The 27,476-nt window shown below is 33.7% G+C and overlaps 2 protein-coding genes across 5 annotated transcripts in view; both read right to left on the bottom strand.

The window, feature by feature from the left end:
• The window catches only part of LOC105336114 (A disintegrin and metalloproteinase with thrombospondin motifs 1), a 44,851-nt gene extending 26,658 nt beyond the window's left edge, over nucleotides 1-18,193 (bottom strand). Inside the window, exons 1-10 of one of the 4 annotated variants that reach the window (XM_066075068.1) lie at nucleotides 17,964-18,193; nucleotides 14,850-14,913; nucleotides 14,265-14,399; nucleotides 13,802-13,941; nucleotides 12,960-13,092; nucleotides 11,030-11,157; nucleotides 8,904-8,990; nucleotides 8,038-8,162; nucleotides 5,942-6,085; nucleotides 5,554-5,688 (exon numbers count right to left, since the gene is read on the bottom strand). In XM_066075068.1, coding sequence (XP_065931140.1) covers nucleotides 5,554-5,688; nucleotides 5,942-6,085; nucleotides 8,038-8,162; nucleotides 8,904-8,990; nucleotides 11,030-11,157; nucleotides 12,960-13,092; nucleotides 13,802-13,941; nucleotides 14,265-14,399; nucleotides 14,850-14,913; nucleotides 17,964-18,032 — 1,160 coding nt within the window. In that variant the 5' untranslated portion in view covers nucleotides 18,033-18,193. The remainder of the gene's footprint in view (nucleotides 1-5,553; nucleotides 5,689-5,941; nucleotides 6,086-8,037; nucleotides 8,163-8,903; nucleotides 8,991-11,029; nucleotides 11,158-12,959; nucleotides 13,093-13,801; nucleotides 13,942-14,264; nucleotides 14,400-14,849; nucleotides 14,914-17,963) is intronic. The other 3 variants (XM_034447962.2, XM_034447960.2, XM_034447959.2) reach the window with 3 other exon arrangements.
• Nucleotides 18,194-19,856: 1,663 nt separating this feature from the next.
• LOC109619736 (carbohydrate sulfotransferase 10-like) lies at nucleotides 19,857-21,618 on the bottom strand. Its single transcript, XM_020070568.3, has 2 exons — nucleotides 21,478-21,618; nucleotides 19,857-20,833 (listed from the first exon to the last, which is right to left on the bottom strand). The coding sequence occupies exons 1-2, from the start codon at nucleotides 21,575-21,577 to the stop codon at nucleotides 19,998-20,000; spliced, it is 936 nt and encodes a 311-aa protein (XP_019926127.3). The 5' UTR covers nucleotides 21,578-21,618; the 3' UTR covers nucleotides 19,857-19,997.
• Nucleotides 21,619-27,476: the final 5,858 nt, after the last annotated feature.

Genomic DNA, 27,476 nt, shown 5'->3' with positions numbered 1-27,476 from the left:
CTACAGAGTAACTACTATCTTACTACTCACTGTGGATAAACAGAGTACAGAAGCTACAGAGTAACTACTATCTCACTACCCACTGTGGATAAACAGAGTACAGAGTAACTTTAATCTCACTACCCACTGTGGATAAACAGAGTACAGAAGCTACAGAGTAACTACTATCTCACTACCCACTGTGGATAAACAGAGTACAGAAGCTACAGAGTAACTACTATCTCACTACCCACTGTGGATAAACAGAGTACAGAGTAACTTTAATCTCACTACCCACTGTGGATAAACAGAGTACAGAAGCTACAGAGTAACTACTATCTTACTACCCACTGTGGATAGACAGAGTACAGAAGCTACAGAGTAACTACTATCTTACTACCCACTGTGGATAAACAGAGTACAGAGTAACTACAATCTCACTACTCACTGTGGATAAACAGAGAACAGAAGCTACAGAGTAACTACTATCTTACTACCCACTGTGGATAAACAGAGTACAGAGTAACTATAATCTCACTACTCACTGTGGATAAACAGAGAACAGAAGCTACAGAGTAACTACTATCTTACTACCCACTGTGGATAAACAGAGAACAGAAGCTACAGAGTAACTACTATCTCACTACCCACTGTGGATAAACAGAGTACAGAGTAACTTTAATCTCACTACCCACTGTGGATAAACAGAGTACAGAAGCTACAGAGTAACTACTATCTCACTACTCACTGTGGATAAACAGAGTACAGAAGCTACAGAGTAACTACTATCTTACTACTCACTGTGGATAAACAGAGTACAGAAGCTACAGAGTAACTACTATCTCACTACCCACTGTGGATAAACAGAGTACAGAGTAACTTTAATCTCACTACCCACTGTGGATAAACAGAGTACAGAAGCTACAGAGTAACTACTATCTCACTACCCACTGTGGATAAACAGAGTACAGAAGCTACAGAGTAACTACTATCTCACTACCCACTGTGGATAAACAGAGTACAGAGTAACTTTAATCTCACTACCCACTGTGGATAAACAGAGTACAGAAGCTACAGAGTAACTACTATCTTACTACCCACTGTGGATAGACAGAGTACAGAAGCTACAGAGTAACTACTATCTTACTACCCACTGTGGATAAACAGAGTACAGAGTAACTACAATCTCACTACTCACTGTGGATAAACAGAGAACAGAAGCTACAGAGTAACTACTATCTTACTACCCACTGTGGATAAACAGAGTACAGAGTAACTATAATCTCACTACTCACTGTGGATAAACAGAGAACAGAAGCTACAGAGTAACTACTATCTTACTACCCACTGTGGATAAACAGAGAACAGAAGCTACAGAGTAACTACTATCTCACTACCCACTGTGGATAAACAGAGTACAGAGTAACTTTAATCTCACTACCCACTGTGGATAAACAGAGTACAGAAGCTACAGAGTAACTACTATCTCACTACCCACTGTGGATAAACAGAGTACAGAGTAACTATAATCTCACTACCCACTGTGGATAAACAGAGTACAGAAGCTACAGAGTAACTACTATCTTACTACCCACTGTGGATAAACAGAGTACAGAGTAACTACAATCTCACTACTCACTGTGAATAAACAGAGTACAGAGTAACTACAATCTCACTACCCACTGTGGATAAACAGAGTACAGAGTAACTACAATCTCATTACCCACTGTGGATAAACAGAGTACAGAGTAACTACAAACTCACTACCCACTGTGGATAAACAGAGAACAGAAGCTACAGAGTAACTACAAACTCACTACCCACTGTGGATAAACAGAGTACAGAAGCTACTGAGTAACTACAATCTCACTACTCACTGTGGATAAACAGAGTACAGAGTAACTACAATCTCACTACTCACTGTGGATAAACAGAGAACAGAAGCTACAGAGTAACTACAATCTCACTACTCACTGTGGATAAACAGAGTACAGAAGGTACAGAGTAACTACAATCTCACTACTCACTGTGGATAAACAGAGTACAGAGTAACTACAATCTCACTACCCACTGTGGATAAACAGAGTACAGAAGCTACAGAGTAACTACTATCTCACTACTCACTGTGGATAAACAGAGTACAGAAGCTACAGAGTAACTACTATCTTACTACTCACTGTTGATAAACAGAGTACAGAAGCTACAGAGTAACTACTATCTCACTACCCACTGTGGATAAACAGAGTACAGAGTAACTTTAATCTCACTACCCACTGTGGATAAACAGAGTACAGAAGCTACAGAGTAACTACTATCTCACTACCCACTGTGGATAAACAGAGTACAGAAGCTACAGAGTAACTACTATCTCACTACCCACTGTGGATAAACAGAGTACAGAGTAACTTTAATCTCACTACCCACTGTGGATAAACAGAGTACAGAAGCTACAGAGTAACTACTATCTTACTACCCACTGTGGATAGACAGAGTACAGAAGCTACAGAGTAACTACTATCTTACTACCCACTGTGGATAAACAGAGTACAGAGTAACTACAATCTCACTACTCACTGTGGATAAACAGAGAACAGAAGCTACAGAGTAACTACTATCTTACTACCCACTGTGGATAAACAGAGTACAGAGTAACTATAATCTCACTACTCACTGTGGATAAACAGAGAACAGAAGCTTCAGAGTAACTACTATCTTACTACCCACTGTGGATAAACAGAGAACAGAAGCTACAGAGTAACTACTATCTCACTACCCACTGTGGATAAACAGAGTACATAGTAACTTTAATCTCACTACCCACTGTGGATAAACAGAGTACAGAAGCTACAGAGTAACTACTATCTCACTACTCACTGTGGATAAACAGAGTACAGAAGCTACAGAGTAACTACTATCTTACTACTCACTGTGGATAAACAGAGTACAGAAGCTACAGAGTAACTACTATCTCACTACCCACTGTGGATAAACAGAGTACAGAGTAACTTTAATCTCACTACCCACTGTGGATAAACAGAGTACAGAAGCTACAGAGTAACTTCTATCTCACTACCCACTGTGGATAAACAGAGTACAGAAGCTACAGAGTAACTACTATCTCACTACCCACTGTGGATAAACAGAGTACAGAGTAACTTTAATCTCACTACCCACTGTGGATAAACAGAGTACAGAAGCTACAGAGTAACTACTATCTTACTACCCACTGTGGATAGACAGAGTACAGAAGCTACAGAGTAACTACTATCTTACTACCCACTGTGGATAAACAGAGTACAGAGTAACTACAATCTCACTACTCACTGTGGATAAACAGAGAACAGAAGCTACAGAGTAACTACTATCTTACTACCCACTGTGGATAAACAGAGTACAGAGTAACTATAATCTCACTACTCACTGTGGATAAACAGAGAACAGAAGCTACAGAGTAACTACTATCTTACTACCCACTGTGGATAAACAGAGAACAGAAGCTACAGAGTAACTACTATCTCACTACCCACTGTGGATAAACAGAGTACAGAGTAACTTTAATCTCACTACCCACTGTGGATAAACAGAGTACAGAAGCTACAGAGTAACTACTATCTCACTACCCACTGTGGATAAACAGAGTACAGAGTAACTATAATCTCACTACCCACTGTGGATAAACAGAGTACAGAAGCTACAGAGTAACTACTATCTTACTACCCACTGTGGATAAACAGAGTACAGAGTAACTACAATCTCACTACTCACTGTGAATAAACAGAGTACAGAGTAACTACTATCTTACTACCCACTGTGGATAAACAGAGTACAGAGTAACTATAATCTCACTACCCACTGTGGATAAACAGAGTACAGAAGCTACAGAGTAACTACAATCTTACTACCCACTGTGGATAAACAGAGTACAGAAGGTACAGAGTAACTACAATCCTACTACCCATCCATATATAAACATTCTTTTGTTCTACATCCATTCATATTACATGTATTATGTCTTCATTGTATTAGGTAAAGGTAAGGAACATTATTCGATCCCATTCCCAGATATTGTGCAATTATTGCCCTATAGTTTGCATTATGAGGTGAAATATAATGGGAAGTACTAAATCTAACTGTATTGATTAATGCTTTCATTGATTAAGAATCAGGTTCTAGTAATTACATAATTGTTTTGACCTTGGACTTAATTAAGAAATTTGTAGAAAGTATTCAAGATTCCAACGATGGTACTGGTATTTAGGCATAAACATTAGGTTTGTTCTTAGAATTAGTTCCTCGGTGATCCTGGTTTATAAGCATACATGGTAATAAACTTAGCTTAAAAGTGCGTGTTCTTGTTTCCGACTGCTGTGATTGAAATGGTAGCTTTAATTAGTCTTTAAGAACATCCCAAACCATGCACTCACAAGCTCTTTAAAAGCTCCTGAGTTCATAATGGATGAATTCAGCGATAAAACGAGAAAATTAAAACCGATAATGGATAACAAATAGCCTTATTAGACTTATTAGACTTATTAGACCATCTTACCTTTTGGGAATTAAAATATTTTTAATACTTTTTCTTTACTTTGTACTTGATCTTTTTTAGAGTACATGTCACCTTTTTATTTACGTATATATGTCGCTAAAATCTGTCACTGCTACTCAATGCCTGTTTATAATCTTTCTAGACTTTTTAGTTTTGCATTTCGACATGTTATATTATTATCTATTTACCAGAAAAATGTAATTAAAGCGATTAAAACTATTGTGAAAATTAAGTTAAAATAAACAATATCTGAAAATTAAAGAACGCAATCAAATACATAGACTCCAAAAATGAAGCTGTGTACCTCTTGTTTCATATCTCACCTCACGAAAATTCCACCTAATTACAAGTATAATGTACATATATCTAATCATGATCGTAACACCCTTGTCACAAATCAAATAGCTCAGTCCGGCTACAATAAATAACTAGATCTATATGCAGAAACAAGATACGGCAATGCCTTAAACTTATCTGATTCTAACTTTCTGCTCTTTACATGTCAAATGCTCGGGGTGCTTCGATCAACAGCACCACAACAGATTGGCAAAACAAATTCGTGCTTAGATTCGTGTTATTGAAATTAGGCGAAATATTCCCAGGGGTATGGGATATTTGCATAATAGCACAATGTTGATTTCTTTTTGTCGTCTTTCTGAGTGGGGATGCACTTTTCTTAATCGACTACATGTATTACACTAATGCACTAAAAGTAAACTAAAAAATCAGAATAATGATTGGTCCAGATCTCTTGGTAAATTAATCATAGTTTATTTCATTACACTGAACGTTTTAAATTGACTTATGTAAGAGATATATTTGTTAATTTAATGTTTATAGAAATACCTGGGAAAATTTGCGAAGACGTAAGTTGTGATTACCAGTAGCTAATTGTAACAAAGAAACACAAAGATACACAGATAGATAAATAGACTGAAAGAATGTAGACATTAGCAAAAGTACTGGTATTTTACATGCACTGGACTATGTTGGACATCAGCTACAATCTAAGATGGCTGCTGACCCACCTTAGGTAGTCTCTGAGGTACTGAGCACTGCACGTGGACCACCGGGCGTTATCAGAGCTGGTGGAGCCGTAGGGGGACATGATGTACTGGTTGGGAGTACACTGGTTACTATCGCCATCGTGTTTCATCCCCAACCTGCAACGTAAAATAACTAATCATTCATCAAAGCACATATAGATTGTTCGGATAAAAATACATGGATAAGATTTCACAAGCTGATTGACAGATAGATATTAAATTGTTCAGATAAAAATACATTAATAATTAAGGATTGGGTTACTTCCATACTTAGAAATCAAACGAAACTTTTATTGATTTTAACATGCATTGACGGTTACTTTATTAAACAAACGAAATAAATGACGATAAGATGTTTTATATGCCATACGCGTGTCCAAGTTCATGTACGATAGTGTAGGCCGTGTCGAGTCCGGAATCCTGGTTCACCGTGCACTTCCGGTCCGTGTAGCAGACCCCGCCCATCGTTCCGAGACCCACGTTCATCTTGTCCCCATTTTTCACAAGATCTGTCCTATGTTATCAACGCAAAAGTGTACCCGTTATAATCATACGATGAAGTGTTCAAACTGCTACTTTTAAATAAAAAAAACAAAACAAGTGAAAAGCTGTCATTGTGACAGCAAACCGGGTTTTCTTTTATGTGAACTTTATCCATAATCCATGTCAACCCATATTCAGTGAAATGGTGTATCCCTATATGCAATATTTTGCCAAAAAGTGACTAAGTTCAAAAGCTGGTATTTTTTTCATAAATTATCAGAAATCAAAATCCTAGCAATATGCACACCTCTGATATACCCTATGTACAATTGATCTGCAAAAGAACAACTTCATATCTTGAAATCTGTAGGAGGAGTTAGACATACAATGAGGGTACCCTATATGCAATATTTTGCCAAAAGTGACTAAGTACAAAAGCTAGTATTTTTTTCATAAATTATCGGAAATCAAAATCCTAGCAATATGCACACCTCTGATATATGCACAATTGATCTGCAAAACAATAACTTCCTATCTTGAAAACTGTAGCAGGAGTTATCCGTACAATGAGGGTACCCTATATGCAATATTTTGCCAAAAAATGACTAAGTTCAAAAGCTGGTATTTTTTTCATAAATTATCAGAAATCAAAATCCTAGCAATATGCACACCTCTGATATATGTACAATTGATATCCAAAACAACAACTTCCTATCTTGAAAACTGTAGGAGGAGTTATCCGTACAATGAGGGTACCCTATATGCAATATTTTGCCAAAAAATGACTAAGTTCAAAAGCTGGTATTTTTTTCGTAAATCATCAGAAATCAAAATCCTAGCAATATGCACACCTCTGATATATGTACAATTGATCTGCAAAACAACAACTTCCTATCTTGAAAACTATAGGAGGAGTTATCCGTACAATGAGGGTACCCTTTTGGCAGCCGCCCGCCCGCCCGCCATTTTCACCATTTTAATAACCGGATTTTTCCTTCGGAAAACCCGGTTAAAAATAAAAAAAAATTAATAAGGAGAAAAAATTCAATATATCATTTTTTAATAATTGGGCTTAAAAGTATATGGAACGCAATAGAGAGGTCATTGACGTTTGTGACGTTTCATAACTATTATTAAATAATGCACTGGGAAAGATAATTAATTTTTTATTGGGAAATATAGTTAATTTTTACATGTATTGCCATCTCTAAGCATTTTTTTCTGTACTTAATGATGAACAATAACAAAAAAGGAATAAATTCAGCAGCTTCAGTTTGCGACTTATAAAATCTTAACTGCCTTAGCCCGGTGTATACTAGTATAAATTCGGTAAATTCTCAATTAATTCTGTCAATGAATGACATTAATCGTGTAAGGTGAATGTACAGACACTTTTAGGATAATGGCTAGCTTTAGGATGACTTTGTCAAGTGATTTTGACCTCAAATGGATGAGTACGTTTTAACGACATGACACAAATACGCTAAACCAATGCCATTACAACATGGCTAATATTTTTGAATTGAGGAATAAAGAATCATTCATTGAGTATTATGAGTTGATCAAATACGGTCGGGGTGATCAAATCCAATAAAGTCCGAATGGCTTAATGACAGATTTGATCAACCCGACTGTATTTAATCACCTCGTAATATTCAAATAATGATTCCTTATTTAATACTCATATAATTTTCATAAATTGTACGATTAAATATTTAAAATAGTCATTGATGGAATGTGTTGGACTACACATTACAAAATCGATTTGTAGTATTATCACAGACAAAGACACTGGAAAATGTAAATATTGTTTCATAGATACAATAACCAATGATCATGTTGAATTCCAACTATTAAACACTGTTGCAGTCAACGTTGAGATGCTAAATAGTATAAGAATGGAGTTTTATAAACAAAATAAAACAGGAAGTTTAGTTTTGTGTTTACTTGCATAAAGCCTACCGTAACGTTATATACACGTACTTTGTGATAAGTATGGATACATCCGGGTATCTAGGGTCAGCTTGGTCTTGGGGGTCATGTTTCTTCTGCCATTGGCAAAATGCATTCAGAAGGTCGCCAGAGTCTTCCACGATCTTCAAGTCCGACTGGTCAAAGATAAATAATCAGCAACGTGACAAAAACTAATCAAAACTTGACGGTCTTGCTTTATATATATTAATATGAAAAAGATTGAGCAAAAGAAAGTGTGAAGACACATATCCTCAGAGCAGCCATATGTAAAACATCAAACAGTTTTTGGTTAAGATAAAAAAAAACTAAACAAACAGCAACTAAGGGTTAGTTCATACAATAAATGTGAAATGGTTCAATGTCTTTATTCGTAAACATACTTCTAGGGAATAAGACTGTTCTCATAAACACAGAAAGCTGTATTTAGCATTAAGTCCAATTTAGACCAAGATATAACTCCTCTTATAAAATTAAATGCGATAATGAGAGAACGAGTATAGGTCTTGGATAAAACCATCTTTAATGGAAAACATGCAGAGAGCGACGAAACCTTGAAAAAAGTACGGCAATCAATCAGAGATCGAATTTCAGCATTTATGGTGGGCTATTAAAGATAGCGCGGTGGCGCTTTGACAGTTTGGTAGATATAAAGGATGGGTTTCCTGTATAGCCGGAAGGTTTCTAGCTTTTAAAAGATTCTAAAACCGAGTGCTAACTGCATTGAATTGCATTTTCTCCCAGTTAATTGATATCTAAAGCAAACTTTACAGAAATGCAATTCTGCAGTCACACAAAAAACAATGCTTTCTTTCTCCGTGGGTATAATTAAATTACAGGATTAGAATGTGAAAAACTCAAATATTGTGAAACGGTACCCTCTCCTCCGCTAGAACTGTTATTTCCACCATAGCCAAATACAGCTTGCTGTCGCCTAGGGAAGGATCCAGAAAAATTCTTGCTGCCTAAAAATACAATGATCATTGTCAAATTATCATAACTTCTTTACTGAGTAAGTAGTCACTTTAAGAGTTTAAGGCTGCAACTGCTTGCCCTTTTTGATAATAACTTAAATACTTAGTATCCTTGTGGCAAACTTATTATTTCAGCCAAAGCTCTATGACTATTTGTAATGGGTAACATATAATGGAAACACCATGGACAGAAGGGAAAAAAAGTTTAAAATAATGTTAACATGAATGATGCTTTATTTAATCAAAGTACTGATAGTACTGAAAAGCGCTAACCCAGCTTCTGTTTGTATATAAAAGATATATGTATATAACATTTTAGTTTCTGTATACGCAATATATTTCCTCATCACTGTGTGGCAGCCCCAGCAATGATGTATGTAAGCCCTGTACATTAAATTCACAGTAGCCCGTACTAGCCCGTGCCGCTCCTGAAACTGGTTCCCTAACCAGTTTAAATGATGTAAACTTCTGCTCATAGGGGGCGGTTATTCGTTGCACCGGAAGTAGAAGTCTAATAAAGCGCTGAGCTATGCTTAGCGCTTTAAAAATGCCACAGTGATTACATATTTTCTTAAATCGAACAGCGCTAGGAACTTAAACGTATTTGCAGGAACAACGCGTTGGAACTCATATTTGACATCCCGTTGTGGAATACGGTATATACGGTAAATAATTACCCAAATGGCATCGTCACTAACCATAAAGCACATCACTATGAACATAGAACTCGCGATCATATGTTAAGAATGTTGATATATCAATAGGGATGAAAGTATATCATATTCAAAGTTTAGAATAACCGTTTTCAGTTTCTGAAAATTAACGGCACATGTATTCATCCAAAGAATTCTTAACAATTCGTTTGAAATAAAATAAATGTTAGCACAAACTTGACCTTAACAAAACTTTAGTTGATTGAGCAAATCCATCACGCATAAAGTCCACCGAAGGTATACTATAAAATATTTTAGCAGTATAATTCCTTTATTTTTTTTCGAGAGAGGATGTATACAATGTACGTTACTAAATCCATGTAAATACCATACCCAATATATATATATATATATATATATATATATATATATATATATATATATATATATATATATATATATATATATATATATATATATATATATTTCAAAATATTGTGTGTAGCCTTTATATAGTGTAAGATATTGGCATTGATGTAATGCGATCAACTGCAAGAGAATTAAAAATATAAGAAGATGCCAACGTAAGGAATTAAGCAAAATGATAACTAAAACAAAAACAATCTTTTAACTATCATTTTTAAATATATCGGGTTATGTTTTAGCCCTTGTGATGTTCTTTAAAGTTATTATGATAATTTATTGTGGTAAATGCATCACGAGCCGGAAGCGTGGAGACCCGAAGGACACTTCTATCAGCTGTAACTATACTGGTTGGTTTTTTTTATTCTTCGTGGCCATTATTTTATCATTTACGAAAGTCGAGGAACGGCAGAGAGGATTTTCGTGTCCCTGTGAGACCCCGTCTCTGACCTGGGTAACAGATCGAGGTAATCGGCTTTAACGGTGTCTGACTGTGCCCATTTGTTATTGGACTAAATGGTAGTAGATGTACTTAAATACTGAAAACAGAAGGATCAATGTTTAGGAAAAAAACTGCCCTTTATCATTTTTTTTTATCGAAATTTTAAAATTCGAAAAAAAAAAGATGAAATAAATACACCACAAAAACATGCGAGACAAATCTCCCCAAAGCAATAAGACAAAAGGAATACAGATAAAAAGTCAATAGATACGAAATATGAATGACACCAATACCTAATATGTGCCTTGTAAACTTGGATATTTATTGACTTCACATTTAATACATCATAAGCATGGTTTGTGGAACCACGTGTATAGTTAATTTATTTATTATTTTATTTATCAAATAGCAGAGAACAAATAACACCTGTAAGATATATAAACATGTGTATTGTTGTTTATACACTCTTGTGGGTTTTAACTTCTGATCAAAGAGTCTAAAGCAAAGCATACCATATTCATGACTGTTGTTACAAATCTCGTGGTGTCACTGCCGTGGAACTTATGGCTATCAGGGGCCACGACTACTTTCGTCTCCAAGTAACGTCTTGCTGACCGTCTGATCATTCGTTTCTGTTCATCTAGATTAATGGTAATTATCATCATTATTGGAGACCGTACGCTTAGGATTATACTGCAGAAACTTTGTAAGAACAAGGCAGATTTAGATTTGTATACTTTTCCTCCTTGATTAAGACCAGACTTGAGGAAAATTAGTTAATTGTATGATTGCATGACAGAATCAGTTCTACGTCTCAGACAGCACGCTAAATATCCATTTTCTCCAAAGCAAATTGGGAAATGATTGTATTTTAAGTTTTAGCTCGTATTCAAAGCTGAATCAGCGTTTCCAACAACGAATTCAATGGATGATATTTTGTCTTATATTATTACAGCCTTGGATTGTCTTACTTTTAAAGAGTTACATATTTTTCACCAAATTCAAAGCAAAAGACTCAGTAACTCAATAAAACCAATCTCTCTCTCTCTCTCTCTCTCTCTCTCTCTCTCTCTCTCTCTCTCTCTCTCTCTCTCTCTCGTTTCATCGGATTGAAGGCAAACACATCGCCAATGTTACTATAAAAATCACATCAGAAATAGTAACCAAAAATGGCAAAACGACATCAAAAGAGACGTTTGTGCCATTTTGTCACACAGACAGCAAAACTTCAAAAAGATTTAACAAATAATAAAAGATTTTTTCTGTTTTCTCATTCATGTTTTAACAAGATTGGCATTTTGAAGAGATACACCATGCATATGAAAATCAATATAGACGAACTAGGCATACTTTTCATAAAATTTGGGTTTCTCAGCATATTGAAGTAACTATAGCCTCGATGCACGGTTTACCGGATGTTAACTCGCATGCCGATGTAGTTCTTCGTAAAAAAGTAAAGAGATTATTACATGTCATTGTGTCATTGCAATTTCTTCAATGATAAAAACACATCACAAGACATGATGTGATCACGTATTTTAAACGTGCGCTCTAAATATGTTAATTTAGTCGCTGAGCTTGAGGTAACATGGTAGCAAAAGTTAACATAGATCTAATCCTCGAATTGGAATGTAGGGTTTTCAACAAGTAGAATTAAAGAAGCCTTGGTCGTAATTTAAAAATTTATTTATGGCACGTAGCACGTTTTCCAAAACGGACCTCATTTTAAATCCCCTCCATTATAGGGGGAAATCAAAATCAAAATATCGATTTTACAAAAAAAATGGCAAGGATCAATTTCTGACCCTATTTCTTCAATTAATTTGAATTTGAACAATAAAATTTTTACCATCGATCCCTTAATATTTTAACTGTTATTAATGTTCACTGTCCCACAACTTGTTTTCTATTAGACATACATGTATGTCGAAACATAGTAGGTTTATACAACCAGAATCCATCCTAAATCAAGAAAAACTGAGACCTCTTTGACCCGATTAAAACAGTTAATTATAATAAAGGATCACAACTTCTTAGACATTGGGCTATTTTCCTAAATAATTACGTGGAAAACGTCTTTGTTGGTTTTATTCCAACAAAAAATGTAATACTGTACATCAACAGAGAACCTTTCTCCGTACTGCCGATACTTCGATTTTTCCTTAATTTTTTGATGGCCCTCCTGTTTAGTGTTTATCGTTTCGTAATGACGACCATTATAAAACGTTAAACGTTTATTGAATATGAAAAGGGCGGTCTGCCATCTGTTCAACTCTTATGCGTTCTTATACTTAAGTTAACTGTTTCTAAAAGTAACTTATTTGTTCAAAAACGCTTTGTCTTCAAATCGATTAAGGTAATGCAGAGATTGTATTTATCAATGAACATTGCGTTGATGGCATTGATCAAACAGCTGTTGCTGATACTATTTCCAATTCGTACCCGAAGCAATTGTTCCTCTCTGTGCAGAACGTTTAATTGCAAGATGTTTCCCTTGTTGTGAGCTCGATCTTTTGTGTATTTTCAGCAAAGGTTGGATGTACAAATCGTGATCTGTAGCACTAATAACACCATGCTGAAAGAAATATTCCTATGCAAATAAGTAATACTGCAAAGTTTATTGCAACAGTTAAAAAAAAGATTTTTATGCAAATAAGTAATACTGCAAGGTTTACTGCCAGAGTTAAAATTCTAATAGATTTTTTGGATGTAATTTTTAAATTTATAACAATTTTTACAAAGGAACTCAAGAGTGCAGTCTATTTCATCAAATTAATTTATGTTAACAAATGACGCACATCTTTCTTTAAGAAAAATGATAAAAGTTTTCATTTGTCGTGAATGGTTAACATAAGGTATGAGGATAGTGATCTGCCTCTCATAGTACCTCAACGAATTAATGAAGTTGTTATAAATTTTCATTTGCTGAGAGGGGAAAATTAATATATATGGATAATTATATATTGATATAAAATGTCTTTTTCATTCATTATCAGTCTAGACTGCCCAATAGTATAGCGCTAACTGGTACATTTTCTAAGAAAAAAATGCTAAAAAATTTCAACCGATTAAACATATTCACGTAATTATCCATGTTTGTTGTTATCTTTGTAAAATAAAAACACAACACAAATAATTATGAAAAGTAATAGTTAATCAATAATTAAGTGATTAATCAGTCGGGTTTCCAGCAACTGAATGGCAATTGTGTATTCGATAGCAGTCTTTATTGTTATTATCATTTTTTGATTAGTGCTGATTTTACTACGAATCGTGTTCATTACCAATCCATCACAGGTACTTAGGGCAACAACAGAACCCGGATGTGATTCCGAACGACCAATGTAATGGCAGCTGTCATTTGTGTTACTACAGGGAACACTTTCTTTGCTTCCATTAGAGTGGAGTTGGCTTATTTTACAATCTGAAAGACAAAAGGGTAAAAAAGATTCCAATAGTTGTGCGTTGAACCAACTTGATTTATTTGTGCTCAAACTGAATCAAAGATTACTATCATTTTTTGCACATTGTATTTATTTCAAAGTTTTAACAAGACTGTTTATGAATGAAGGTTATCGAGGTCATTTGCAAAACAAATTGTCTTGATAGTTTCATCACGATGATAGCCTCAAACAATTTGTTTAGCTGTTACATTATCGCATGTTTGTGTTTCCTAACCAAACACATCTTAATAGAAAAATAGTTTTGTTATGTATACAATCATCTTTCAAAAAGGCATGAGTTTACCGGGAGATAAGAGGTTCTTGTTCTCTGTAAGGTACAGTCGGTACTCTTGACCGAAAGCTTTCAACGTGATGTTACGAGATTCCGGCGTTACTTCTTCTTTTATAAACTGCACAGGTATAAATTCGTAATCCGGAACTATAAATAGAGAAAAACGAAACAATACTTTTAAAATCAATAAATTTCGTGAGTTTTACTATTGATACTCTTGTTTGATAAAATGGGAATCCCAAAAAGATATAGATTAACTAATTTTGAAGTGGTACACTTATATAATGAAAAAGAAAATCGCATATATAAACGGATCTACAAGATTTTTGAAACAGTAACCTTGACCTTCGCAACTTTTGACTAACTACAGGGAAATTACACTAAAAAATAATATCAATGAGATAGAAAGTCCATTCATTATGTCATAAAAGCTTTCGAAGTATACCGTGGATAAGCTTACGGTGATTTTGATTGTTGTTATTACTAGGAATACATTTCAGCAGTTCATTGAATACCGAGGTAATTTTGTTTTCATCCTTTAAAATGTCATGAAATACTCGAGGCTGACATGTTACAATGGATTATCAAATTTCCTACCTTGTTCCAATAATGTGGTTCCAAAGTAATGAGACAATTCATCTTCGCTTAAGGTAAAATGAAACTGAAAAAAAACCCAGGTTCATAAATTCATTATATTATATTCTTAAAAGTTAAATTCGTGTCTAATGGTTGTTGCATAAAGTTTCTACTTCATATCTGAACAGAACATGAAGAACAAAAAACCGAAGCTTCATCTCCCTCTTAAAAAAGATTTGAATTAATTTGTTTAATTCAGTGCGCCGCCGGTCGGAGCTTCCTCTTACAACAATAAGTACTTTTGTAAATTATACCATGCGTCCCTAGTTTATCGGATGTGTTGGTGATACACATTAAACAAGGAATAAATAATTGTTTATTGTGTTGTATTTTCGCAAATATAATTTGTGTTATATATCTACTAAAAATCTACTAAAAATCTGTTTGATATTTTGATGACTGATTCAGGAATGTCTTTGAAATTGGATGAGTTTTCATTTGCTGTAATGTATTGCATCCATAATTATTATATTTCATAGCAAATTGCAAAATCTTAGTGTGATATTTCAAGGGTTAATTAAGGAATAAAGATTCACCTTTGAAAATTAAATATCATCAACTTTATCCCATCTTGAAGTTAACATTGAAGTCTATTTAAAAAAAAAACCACAATTTTAAATACAGCTTTTTAGTGTAAGTTGTTTTCATATAAATCTTTAAGTAAAGTTCGTTTGATTAGTTACATACTGCTGGCTTTGGTTTACATGTTTGTCAGCCCCACAATGATTTAAAAAAGACTTGCAATGTAGCTTAGATTAATCAAAATCGTTAAATTCATCTCATTTATATATAGACTACTTAAGAAGAATTGAAAGTTTCAAGTTTGCTCAGAATTTTTTTATACACCAACACAACTAAGAAAGGCAGAGATCTGTGCTATTATCCCATTCACAAAAAGTTCGAGATGGGGTAAATAAATTAAAATCAACTCTTATGGTCTTGTTATTTCTATCCTTGATCTTTTTTAACTGCGCCTAAATATATTGAACAAGGTTTGCGACCCAGAAAAAAGCATGAAAGAAAACAGAACGTCAGCCGTGACGTCACATATGCCGCGGCACTCATAGGGGCATGTTGTATGGTTTTGTTTAAGAACTTTCATCAATTCAGTATCTCGGGTCACGATAAACTCGGATCTTATTCAGCATAATTAAGATCTTCTTGGTTTCCAAGAGCAAATGACGTCTTCAATCTAAATTGAAATAAAATGTCTAATTAAAAAGTTCAACAGAAGATTACAGATCTCTGAAATTTGTTTACAACTAAATAAGGACAGCTTAAAATCGTTTTTATTATCAATTGGAAATATAAGTTTAAAGATTTATCAAACAACTTTCTCTTTAGCTACTCTGTGTCTAGATGTAGAGGTATGCAACATGGGTGATTTGTTTGTTTTCTTCCATTTAAATGAGGAGTGACAAACATGCCGATCTAAAGCGTTACTGGGAGTAAGGGAATATATCAAAATAATGTTAAGGAAATCAGATTCCCATCCTCTGTGACAAGTCTTAGCGCATTTATTCATTCCTCTTGATTTCATTTCATTAATTAACGCTTTGATCATATAAGGTTGTCAAGAATAACATGGACATCTGAACGCATACTTTAAGATGCACGTTTAAATAACACACTCGAAAAACTGAAATGTTTCCTAGCGAAATGGTAAAAAAAAGATGAAAGTTATTTGTTTAAAACTTTCCCTATCTGTCTTTCCATTTCTCCATTGAATTTTATTGTTCGTGGATGACGTGAAAACAAGAAGAGCTTTAATTAATTTTGTACATGAATTTAAACATTACTGAATAAATCAAATTTCCATTGTAAAAAAATCGCATTAATTGACTCCTTGGTTTTGATAAAAAAAATAACCTGGATTAAGAAAATCTCTCTCTCTCTTAAAAACAAGCAAAAGAATGAACTAGTTAGTTCATACCTGAATTATTTAATTCTTGTTGTAACGCCTTTGATTATTTAGATTTTGTTTTTACTTTTTGTTTAGATTATCAAAATACGGAATCCAAGATGCCAAAAATATATACATGTACCACGATTATTTTAAGAGGTAGATCTGATATGAAAAATATCGTATTCTTAATTCATTTACAACAATAAAATGCGCTGAAAATAATCGTACCAAATGTCCATGCATAGAGTTAATATCCTAACTACAAAGATAAATGAACAAAGAAATACGAACGGAAACATATTAAAGTATATTTAAGAGCAATGGTAAATGTTTCTTCCATCTCTAATGAATTGGATTGGTAAAGCATCAAATACGTTGATCATTAAAATGGCGAAAAATCTTTTTGTGGTGCTTTTAGATAAGGCCTCTGGCAAGTGAACATGAGAATATGATATGAAAAGAAATATTTATACTATACACGATTGAAGGACAGCTAAGAAATTATATTAAGTTGAATGTTTTCTCGATTGGTATAACATCAAATTTAGAATAAATCATAACGTGGACCATAAAAGATAGCAATCACGCTCTTTATGATGCTTTTTGATAAGGTTTCTGGCAAATGAACATCAAAATATGATATGAAAAGAAATATTTATGGTATACTTTGTCAAAACAGAGTTAAGTTATTAAGATGCAAGATCTTAAAACGGGTAAGTAATAACCGTTGTTTACTGCTTTGGGATTACTGAGACGTAATCGTCTTAAAAGGACTTAAAAAACTAAGTATTTCTTTATATCGCAAAACAACTTGAATGAAATAATATATTGTAATGAAATATCAATTTATCTTAAAAATCTTATTTGCCTTAGGATTATAATAAAAGAGAAAACGCATATGTAAATCATCTGTTACAACTGTTAACAAAAGTGTACTTGTTTGGAAAATAAAAAAAATCTATACATGAAATGCACATCATATTGACATAGAAATAATATGAAAGTAAGCAATACTAAATAATGTTTTTAAACAGTGAATTCTTTTAAAGACGATTTTCGATACAAATCACCTAAAAATCCCACAAAAATTGGTTTTCATGAGGTAAATTTGATTAGGTCGTATCATATATACTTTTAATATTCATTATTTATTGAAAAGTAACCCTCACCTTCTCCCCTGCCGCTGCAATGCCGACCAATAGAGAAAGTAGTGATGTAACAATCCTTACATTGAGCATGATGCAAATTGTTGAGTCTCTGAAGGATTTTTCTCTTCTTTAAGTTTGAACTACATTTGAATGAAATGTAATGTTGGTCGGGGCAACACTTAAGTTAATTATGGGATTCTATTTAAAAGTGATGCGTTTTTATATCTCTTCATGAGGAACCGAAGTCTAATTTAAGGTAATAAATCCCCGGACTACACACTGGTATCTGCGAGTCAATAATTCCTTCCAGAGATAAGAAGGGCTGAACCTACGTAATGTGGGGACAACAGCAAATCGTGCACCTTTCCTTAGTAATAATTCATAGGAAAACAAAAACAAGTTGGGGTTTTCATGAGTCATATCGCTATACCCCCGCCCAATCGGAGGTAACCTGGGTAGGCGGCCTTCGAGATACAACTAAATCAAAAGAAAGTAATACGGACATCATTCTCGCAATGAACTTCCCGACCGATAAAGGAGTAAATTCGCGAAGAAACGACAAATACGGAACGGAACTTTGAAAGCGTTGGGAGGGGATGCAGTGGGACACAAAAGGTGCTATTGGCATTGCCTTAAGGAAACACTACAATTTAAATGAGTTGATAGCTGTTTTATACAGAGCATGATAATTCTTCTAAATGAGACGACTTCAAAGAAGTTGGCGTAATTTAATGCTATACATTTTTTAACTAGTCGTGCTATACGATGTACATTTGTATACTGAGGGTCAAAGATTGGTGCAGCTACATGTATATCACCAGACATATGTTCTGTCTTTACCTTGACTTCGTAATTCACTACCCATTACCAGGTAACCTTTCAGGTAATCAGCTATCTTAAACTTCTATTAAACCATTAAACAATTACTCATTTAGAACTGTTGGCTACTTGTGTTAGCACGATTTCCATTGACAAATCTTTAGGATTGACACGCATCACTCATTTCCTGTTACATTTGGGAATACAATCCCCCTTATTTTTGCCATTACGTAGAGCCACCCCCTAATATCATATATAATAACTGTATTATAAAATTTTGTGAGCCAGAAAATTTATCATGAAATTTGTTTTCTTTGCTGAGAAGTTTTGTACAGTTGTTGGAATGATGTGCAATAAAAGGAAGCTTAAAAGACACCTTTCATCATTTGAAATCACTTTGTTTTTTCACATCATATTAAAGATGGAAAGTTTATCTTTCAAGTAGTATGCAATAAAAATATTCACCATTGCCATATGTCACAGTCTTAAAAGCATGTGTACCATGTATTTAATCACCAGAAATGCTATTTAAATCACTTATAACACAGTGCATTAAGGTGGTATGATACACCTCCATAATGTAACGTACTTCCTGTTGAAATACTAGTATACAATAAAATAAAATATGATTTTTAATTTTTTTCCTTTCCCAAATTTGTTACCTAACAACATAGCGCAGTGGGTAAGAGTGTTAACTATAGAGTGTTTACCACATGTATTAGTAATGAGTTCGAATCCCACTGGGGCTTTAAAAATTTTACCTTTCCAAAAACTTTATGAACTTTTTTTTTTAGGGTCAAAAAACGTAAAATGTGAAAATTCTAAAACAATGAATGTATTTTCATTATAATGTACTTTTGTCTACATTAATACCGGTAGGTGTTCGATACCACCTCACTCGTTTCATATATGATAAAATATGAGACGCTGGTAATATAACATTGGTGAAAAGTGGCTCTAAGAATGCAATGTCAGTGATTTGTGTGCAAATGTTTTCTTGAAGTTTCTTCAATGTTCTTTCGGTAGTTCATAAGAATAACCATAGAGATCAAAATCAGCTTTGTACATTCGCTTCAAATCCTTTATTGCTTTGCGACTGGTACCTTTGTACGCCTTTGCCAGATAATGTTGTCGTTGTTGCTTTTTCATCACACTAGTCATGTGAATTTTTTTAGTACCTTTGATGTATATCTTTACAATAGCAGTGGTATTGGTGAAGTTCAAAGTTCTGAATTTTTAAAGAGGAAATGATAACAATTTTGATATATATCCTTGAATTTTGAAAGACTTCCACAATCTTTGACAGAACTGGATAAATGTCAGGCACGGTGCTTCTTTAGCATATCCTATCATAACTTTGGTGATTTCTTTGATAGAATTTTCCGTATGTTTTTTCTTTAAATTTGTCAGGAATTCCTTCTTTAAGCGCCTTGAAATAGACAGATGGTCAAGTATGAATTGCACGTCATTGTTAAACGTCTCTTGTTTACTAACAACGTTATACGGCACGTTGCAAGAGCCACATATCTCCGATATGGGTTGCCAATGAGGGTCCTGATAATTCTCTTTCATGATGAATTTCAAAAATTCTTCAAAACTGGGAGATTGAGAACACGCCTTTCCATTTCTCTTGTTTATTTCGCTAGCGACTCCCCAGAACCCCGGTAGATATATCTTATCTACGTATGCCGAATATAAACGTGAATACGGATTCCTTGTCACGTGAAAGATGACGTCACTGCCTGAAAAATGATCCATAGTTGATTTTTTATTTAAAGCATTATTGTGATACAGTGACCGCCTTTTGCCAAACACGTCTTTTATGTTTTCAACATTATTCAAAGCTAGAAATACTTGCATCCAGAATGTACTGCCACATTTTGGAACCTTGCAATAGTTTAGATTTTTCCAGTTATAAAACGTTACGTTAGTGGGTGTAAGCACTTGTTTTGTGATCTTACACTTTTGTCGCAATCGTGAATTTCTTTCCCAGATTGTTGTTATATATTTTTGTACTATGCAGGTTTCAGCTCGAACTGTGTTCGTATTCCGAAGAGTTTCTTTGTGTATATCTGCAAGAATAAGGGCTCGTGTTAAATAATATACAGAAAGTACCACATTGACCAACAATACTATACTTCAACTGTTATCAATCATAGATTTTGCATCCGGTGTTGATTTTCTTTATAACATGGACGGTCAATATTGTGACCCATTTAGCGCTCTTTCAAAGTATTCTGCTTCTGTATTACAATCGTACCGTATGCCATACCCACGTTTAACGAATAGATGATTCATATAACCTAACTATGGAAAGAATGTATCTAGTCACCACATCAAATGTCTTATGAAAATACTTGAACTACAAAGCATACAATTACTAAGCTCTTTAAAGCAATATAATCTGTGTTTTACCAGAATTTCATTTTGCTGCAAAAGTCCACTATAATGACAATTCTGTATTTACTACTTTATGATAAATTACATTAAAATCATCAAATTATTAAATATTATTATTTTATATGTAGATGAAAAATTAGACAAATATGATATCAAATTAAGATATAAAAAAAATATTCGGTTGTATCTAACATGTATGTAAATTATAGCTAACATGACTGGAAAATTATATCAATTTGTTTTAGTTGAATCTCAACAGCGTGCCTACTTAATCAAAAAAAAAAAAATATACACTCAGTTATTTAGTGAAACATACCTGGTAGTGACAAATAGTGTATCCTTATGTATATATCAAATACAATGTAAACGGCAAGAAATGTTACAACAATTTTAAAAACTCTCTGCAGATGGGACATTGTAACAGACAAAGGAATGTCCTCTATTTGTTTTACACGTCTCGGACAACTGATTATAAGTATATGAGTTGGATATTGACTCTTATATTAACATAGATACAAAATCAATAGCTGAAATACTCTGATTTTGTGGATCACTGCGTCACGCTTCAAACCTTTTAATATAAAAAAAAATCATAAATAAATAAAAAATAGACAATTAGATATAGTGCGTGAGTGTAAAGAAGTACCAAACACCTCATCCATCTGTTTTAACTATAAAATCTATAATAGAACACGATAGGATATATAACCACAAATTTCGATATTGAATGATAGTCAAAATTAAATGACATTATGATAGCAAGTTGTGCATTTAGCTAATTGCTACTCTCTATGAATTAACATCATTTCGTTTTCATAGATAGAAAGATAGATAGATAGATAGATAGATGGATTCAAGTAATCAAATACAAGATCTGTTATCAGTTAAGAGAGAATTAGCTGGACCTGTTGCATGTTTATTTTAACTGGATTTCTGTAGGGAAAGGTCAGGTTTTAAAATGACGGGCGGGCAGCTCCCTAAGGAGTACCCGATGTGTCGTGCGGACCAATTGTACATATATCCAAGGTGTGCACTTGGACTTTAATTATTGATGATTTATTCAAATAACGTCATCTGTTGAACTTCGACAAAAGTAAATGAATACTAAACGCAGAGGCCTGTTTTATCATCACCTGGTACGTTGCAACAGTCACAAAACTTAAATGAGTGATACAAATATGGATACTGAAAATTATCTTCCAATCCAATCCAAGTTCTTAACATGTTTTTTGTTATGTTCTAAACTGATTTATTCCACAGGAGTCGGCGATTTTATCAATTTGTTGTAAATAAATGAGAAACAGGCAAAGTCCTACCAGTGAGCTTAGCGAGCGAAGCGACAGGATGACAATGGGTTGTCTATATTTCTTTATTTTGTCTTTATTTCGCTATCCAACCGACATTAAACACCAGACATCAACCCCGTGATGTTATTTTATCAATTCCTTGCATTTACTTCCCTAAAATTACCCTTCAAAATTATTTTAATTCCATTTCTGCATATCTCGATCTTAAACAGCGGCCATTGACAATTTTGTTCACAACTTTGAAGCGTCTCTTTGTTAAGTGAAATTCCTTTCTTTTTATCACATAATAACAAATCATGTTAAATCGCATGAGAAAAGAACCAATGTTGACAAGTCCAGTCAGTGGGACGTCACACAAAATTGTCAATGGCTGCTGTTTAAGATCGAGATTGAGTGAGCTTCGCGAGCGAAGCGATCGCTACAGGATGGCAACGAGTTTTCTAGATTTTCTTTATTTCGCTATCCAACCGACATTAAACACCAGATATCAACTCCGTGATGTTATTTTATCCCTAAAAATCATTTAAATTCCATTTCTGCCGGTAGGATTTTGCCTGTTTCTCATTTATTTATAACAAATTGATAAAACCGCCGTGAAAAATAAGAATGGTTGTAGAAGGTTAGGATATCCTTAATTAAGATGTTCCTAAGTTATCGTCGACCTACATCTTAAGACGTGTTCTTAGTTGATCTTAGAATGTTCCTAACTTTTTTCCTAAGTCATATCTTAGGAACACACTTAAGTCATATCTTAGGAAAGTTTCGTGAACATGCCTGCAGAGCCATACATTATCAGCATTGACAAGACTTCCATAGTCATATTTAGCCTGAAGAAAATATGAAGTAAAAAAAAAATTCAGTTTACATTGATATGCCACATTGGCCCCGCCCTAGGTCCTGAAACCCTGACACAGGTACCATTTAGTTTTTTCCCCACATATGAGAGTGCAGAGAAATTTTTTTGTAAAAATTTGGCCTTTTATTTGCGTATTTGGTCCCGCTAATGAGGCCCCGAGGTCGTAGACTGCCGCAAACGTGATTATCCTCAAAATAAATATCTCTCAAAGTAAACTAAATGCAACGCATTGGCCAACAATCTTAAAGGGACTTAGACACGATTTGACTTAAAATTTTCTAATTTTATTTTTCCATGTTCAACGTTTATAATGTTAAATACAGAAGTTTATAATGCTATGTCAAAATTTAAAAGTCAGATATCAAATTATAAGCAAGATATAAGGTTCATAATGCTTTATTTTGTAAACAAAGTTCGAATATTGTTATTGTTTACTTATATGTTGTATTGGTGTAAGTTTCAATCAAATGTAATTTTCTTTTGTTGATAATAGTATTTATGAAGATATTGAATTAGTTTAAATTGTTTTTTACAAGTCATTTTTCTAAGAAATGGTAATTATGTACTTTACATTTTTTGTAAACAACCATAAGCCTCGAGCTTTGTTTACATAACAGTCAATACTTACCTCTGTATCTCGCTTGTAACTTGACTTTAACATTCAATATTTTGGCCAATCATTAAAAATGCACAAGTGAACCATTTTATACATAAAAATTAAAAATAAAATTTTTGATCTCAAATCGTGTCTAGGTCCCTGCAACCTAGAATGACCATTCCCTTTGTAAAGACAAAGTCAAGATTGCGTACCGCATTGTTAATGATCCATTCTATTTTACTACTGTTTATGTTAATTCACAATATGTTACAACTGCATCTTCGTCAAAGCTACCGCTTTAATGAGGATATAAGAGAGGTTTTTTCATTATTGATATATTAAATAATGTCCTCTTAATAGGAGGAAGTATTTATTTAAAACATTTATGTCTTACATGACCCAATTCCACGTATCTGACTATCTGGCAAAAGAGTTATAGATTATATGTACTTTTATAGTTGGGCGTTTGGTACGAGATTTAACTCTACGAGAACAATTTACTTTCGCGATGCCGAATGTCATACGTCAGTACGAGAGTAGATGTAGTTTCATATTGGTAAAATTATCGTTTCACTTGCAATAAAAAGGATCGCGGTTTTCAGTCCTTCATCAAACAAGACTATAATTTTGATGGTAAAAAAGTAAAATCCCTCGGTAACGGAACAAATCGCTTTACTTAAAAGATAACGACACTTTCGTGTCCCATGTAAGAGACAAACCTAGAAACAACTTTCAAAGAAGCTTGCTTGACACAGCCAAAAATTTTTATGTTAGCATGAATCACCTTGCTGTTATCATAAATTCATTTACAGAACCTGCAGATTCAAGTAGTTTTTATCTCATCTTTCATTCATGCAAATAGAGCATCTATATCATTTGTAATTAAATTAATTAAAATATGATTGACTCGTCGTTATATGTAAGGAAATGAAATCGTAAGTTGCGAAATCTTGTTTCCGATCCCATTGATTTATTCAGTGAATATGTAAAAAAACCCAATAATTAAATAATATAAACAAATAAAATCAATTTTATTCGACCAAATTGATAATATAATAATACAATTACTCAAAAAACACTAAATAATTATTGAAAATGAAAACAGTCAAAAAATGCCGATCAGAGATATCAAGGGACCCTCTGTCATATTTGTTTGCATTTGCTTTTGCAGGCAAAAATTTAAAAAAAGAAACCATCCCATATAGAATGCAGAAAAAAGGATTGGGGAAATGGGACCGATACAACCCGAAGGAGAAGGAGAGCAACAAACTGTAGGTAACTGAAATTGTCTTTTAAATAACAAGAGGTTGGGAGCAAGCTTATAAATGATATCCTTTACTATAAAAAACATAATAAATCAGTAATTATCTATTATATATCTAATAGAAATAAATGGATGCACTGAATTTCTTAAATTGAACTTGCACAAAAAAAAAAAAACAAAAAAAAAAAAAAACCAAAGCTCAAGGTCAGGACATATTTTCAGATTATAAGGAACTTTTGTCAGAAGAAAAAAGCTTTTCATCATTTTTCATTTGTTTGGACAGAAATCATGTATTCTTTTTTTACAATTACCTTGAACTAGCAAAATGACCTTGGGTTAGGCTAATGACACACCCTCAGATAATAGGCAATCTTTGAGTGATGTAAGAACTTCCAATGTTTTTCCTTAAAAAAAGGATAATACCACATATAAATTACGCATATTTCCTTCTAATGACCATGGACCTGCATAAATGACCATGAGCCGATATCATAACACACCCGCAGTCCATAAGCAATTATTGTGCGAAGTAGAAACTTCCAATGATTCTCTATAAGAAAGATACTAACCAGACTCAAATTATTCTTCTTTCTTTCCGGTGACCTTTAACTTGCCCAAATGACATTGGATCAAAATTATAAGACACCCTCAAGTCATAGAGCACTTTCTTCCTGAAAGCACTATATTATTAGTTATTCAGGTCCAACCAAAAATTAATATTAATTGATATTGTGCTAAAAATCATTTATTCGTACCAATAGCTAGAATATTAATAAATATGGATTTTGACAAATAAGTTATTTATTGACTTCATTTAATTAGGTTTATCAAATATGGATATTTATTATTTCATGCAATATAAGCATATTGTTGGGGACAAGAGCTATAACTCTAGTAATGTTAATTCAAGGGCAATAACTCCACACTTCCTGGTCTTAAAGCGTGTGCGATAAGCTCTTCCTTTTATATTCAACTGTTCCCTGAGTCGGTCACCAAAAATCAACAAGAGAAATGTCCAGTCGTATCTTAATGATCGGCAAGTTTTATCACTTCATACCGACATATTATAACAAAAACCATAGGAAATCTTAGGCGAGAAGACCATACGCAGCAGTCAAATGGAACAAACACAGTTATGTCGAATAATGTATTGAACATCATAATCCAAACAACCTGAATTGTTACTAGCTGCCCCTTTTAATTGTTGACATATACCCCAAGAGTGAAATGGCTTGTAGTGAATGTTTTTCTAAGTAAAGGAAGCAAATATGAAAAAAGCGTCCAAAGCGTAATAGTATCAATGACCTCATTGATCAGCAATATTGTTCAGTGTCTTACTCTACATTTGATCAAGCCTTGTCACAGATTCAGGAGATGGGGGAAGGTGCATTAATGGCCAAAATGGACATTTCGAGTGCTTTTAGATTGTTGCACGTCTGTCCTGAAGATTTCTGCTTGCTTGCTAGGTTTCAAGTTTTTAAATTCATGTTATGTGGACAAATGCCTACCAATGGGTTGCTCAATTTCATGTTCATTATTTGAGATGTTCTCTTCCTTCCTTCACTGGGAGCTGCAGCAAAGGTCAAATCCAAGGGAAATAATTCATTATTTAGATGATTTTTATAGGTAGAGCAAACAGCTGATTGTGAGATGTAAATGGCATATATTCAAATAAAGTTACTGAACTTTTGGAAAAAATTAATTATGCTTTCAGTTGTAAAAAGTTCACCGTTAAAAAGTTACAGCCATTAGCAGGGTCACTAGAATTTGTGGTTAAAGCTTTCCCCACAGGAGGAGCATTTTGTCGTCGTGTATATGGCGGCACTTGCAGGAGGTAAAAAATCTTTCCATTTCATAAGAATTTCAAAAGAAATCAGATTGGATTTATAAATGTACATGTATGAAATATATCTGATAGCATGTATAATATATCTGACTGATATTTATCTGATATTCATGTACTGAACTAAAGTTTGCATATTTGTTTAAACGACCATGACAACTACGCAAATCAAACAAAAGTCTATTTAGTTTGTATATATCTGAATCATTGCCTGTTGTTTTGATATTGGTACTAGCTATAAACATTAAAAGTGTGTTATTTAGGCTGAGGTCATGAAGTAACGTTACATTATTTTGACCAAAGACGTAACAAGAAGTGCATTTGTGACGTCACATTTTATTTACACCCGGCTTCAGCAGGTGGTACTGCAATTTACATAATATGTACACCCGCTTTGTTAACCAATCAGATCTCGCGTTACATGCGACAAAGGAAATAAAAATAATT

This window comes from Magallana gigas, chromosome 2 (genome assembly GCF_963853765.1).
Source record: "Magallana gigas chromosome 2, xbMagGiga1.1, whole genome shotgun sequence".
NCBI lineage: Eukaryota > Metazoa > Mollusca > Bivalvia > Ostreida > Ostreidae > Magallana > Magallana gigas.
Note: the sequence above shows the minus strand (reverse complement) of the source record. Positions and strands in the feature narration are given on the sequence as shown.

Bases quoted from the DNA above. Each gene is read 5' to 3' on its own strand.
- LOC109619736 (XM_020070568.3), bottom strand. From the start codon at position 21,577: ATGTCCCATCTGCAGAGAGTTTTTAAAATTGTTGTAACATTTCTTGCC. The intron at 20,834-21,477 runs GTATGTTTCACT...TTATTCTTGCAG, and splicing joins ACACTATTTGTCACTACCAG to ATATACACAAAGAAACTCTT.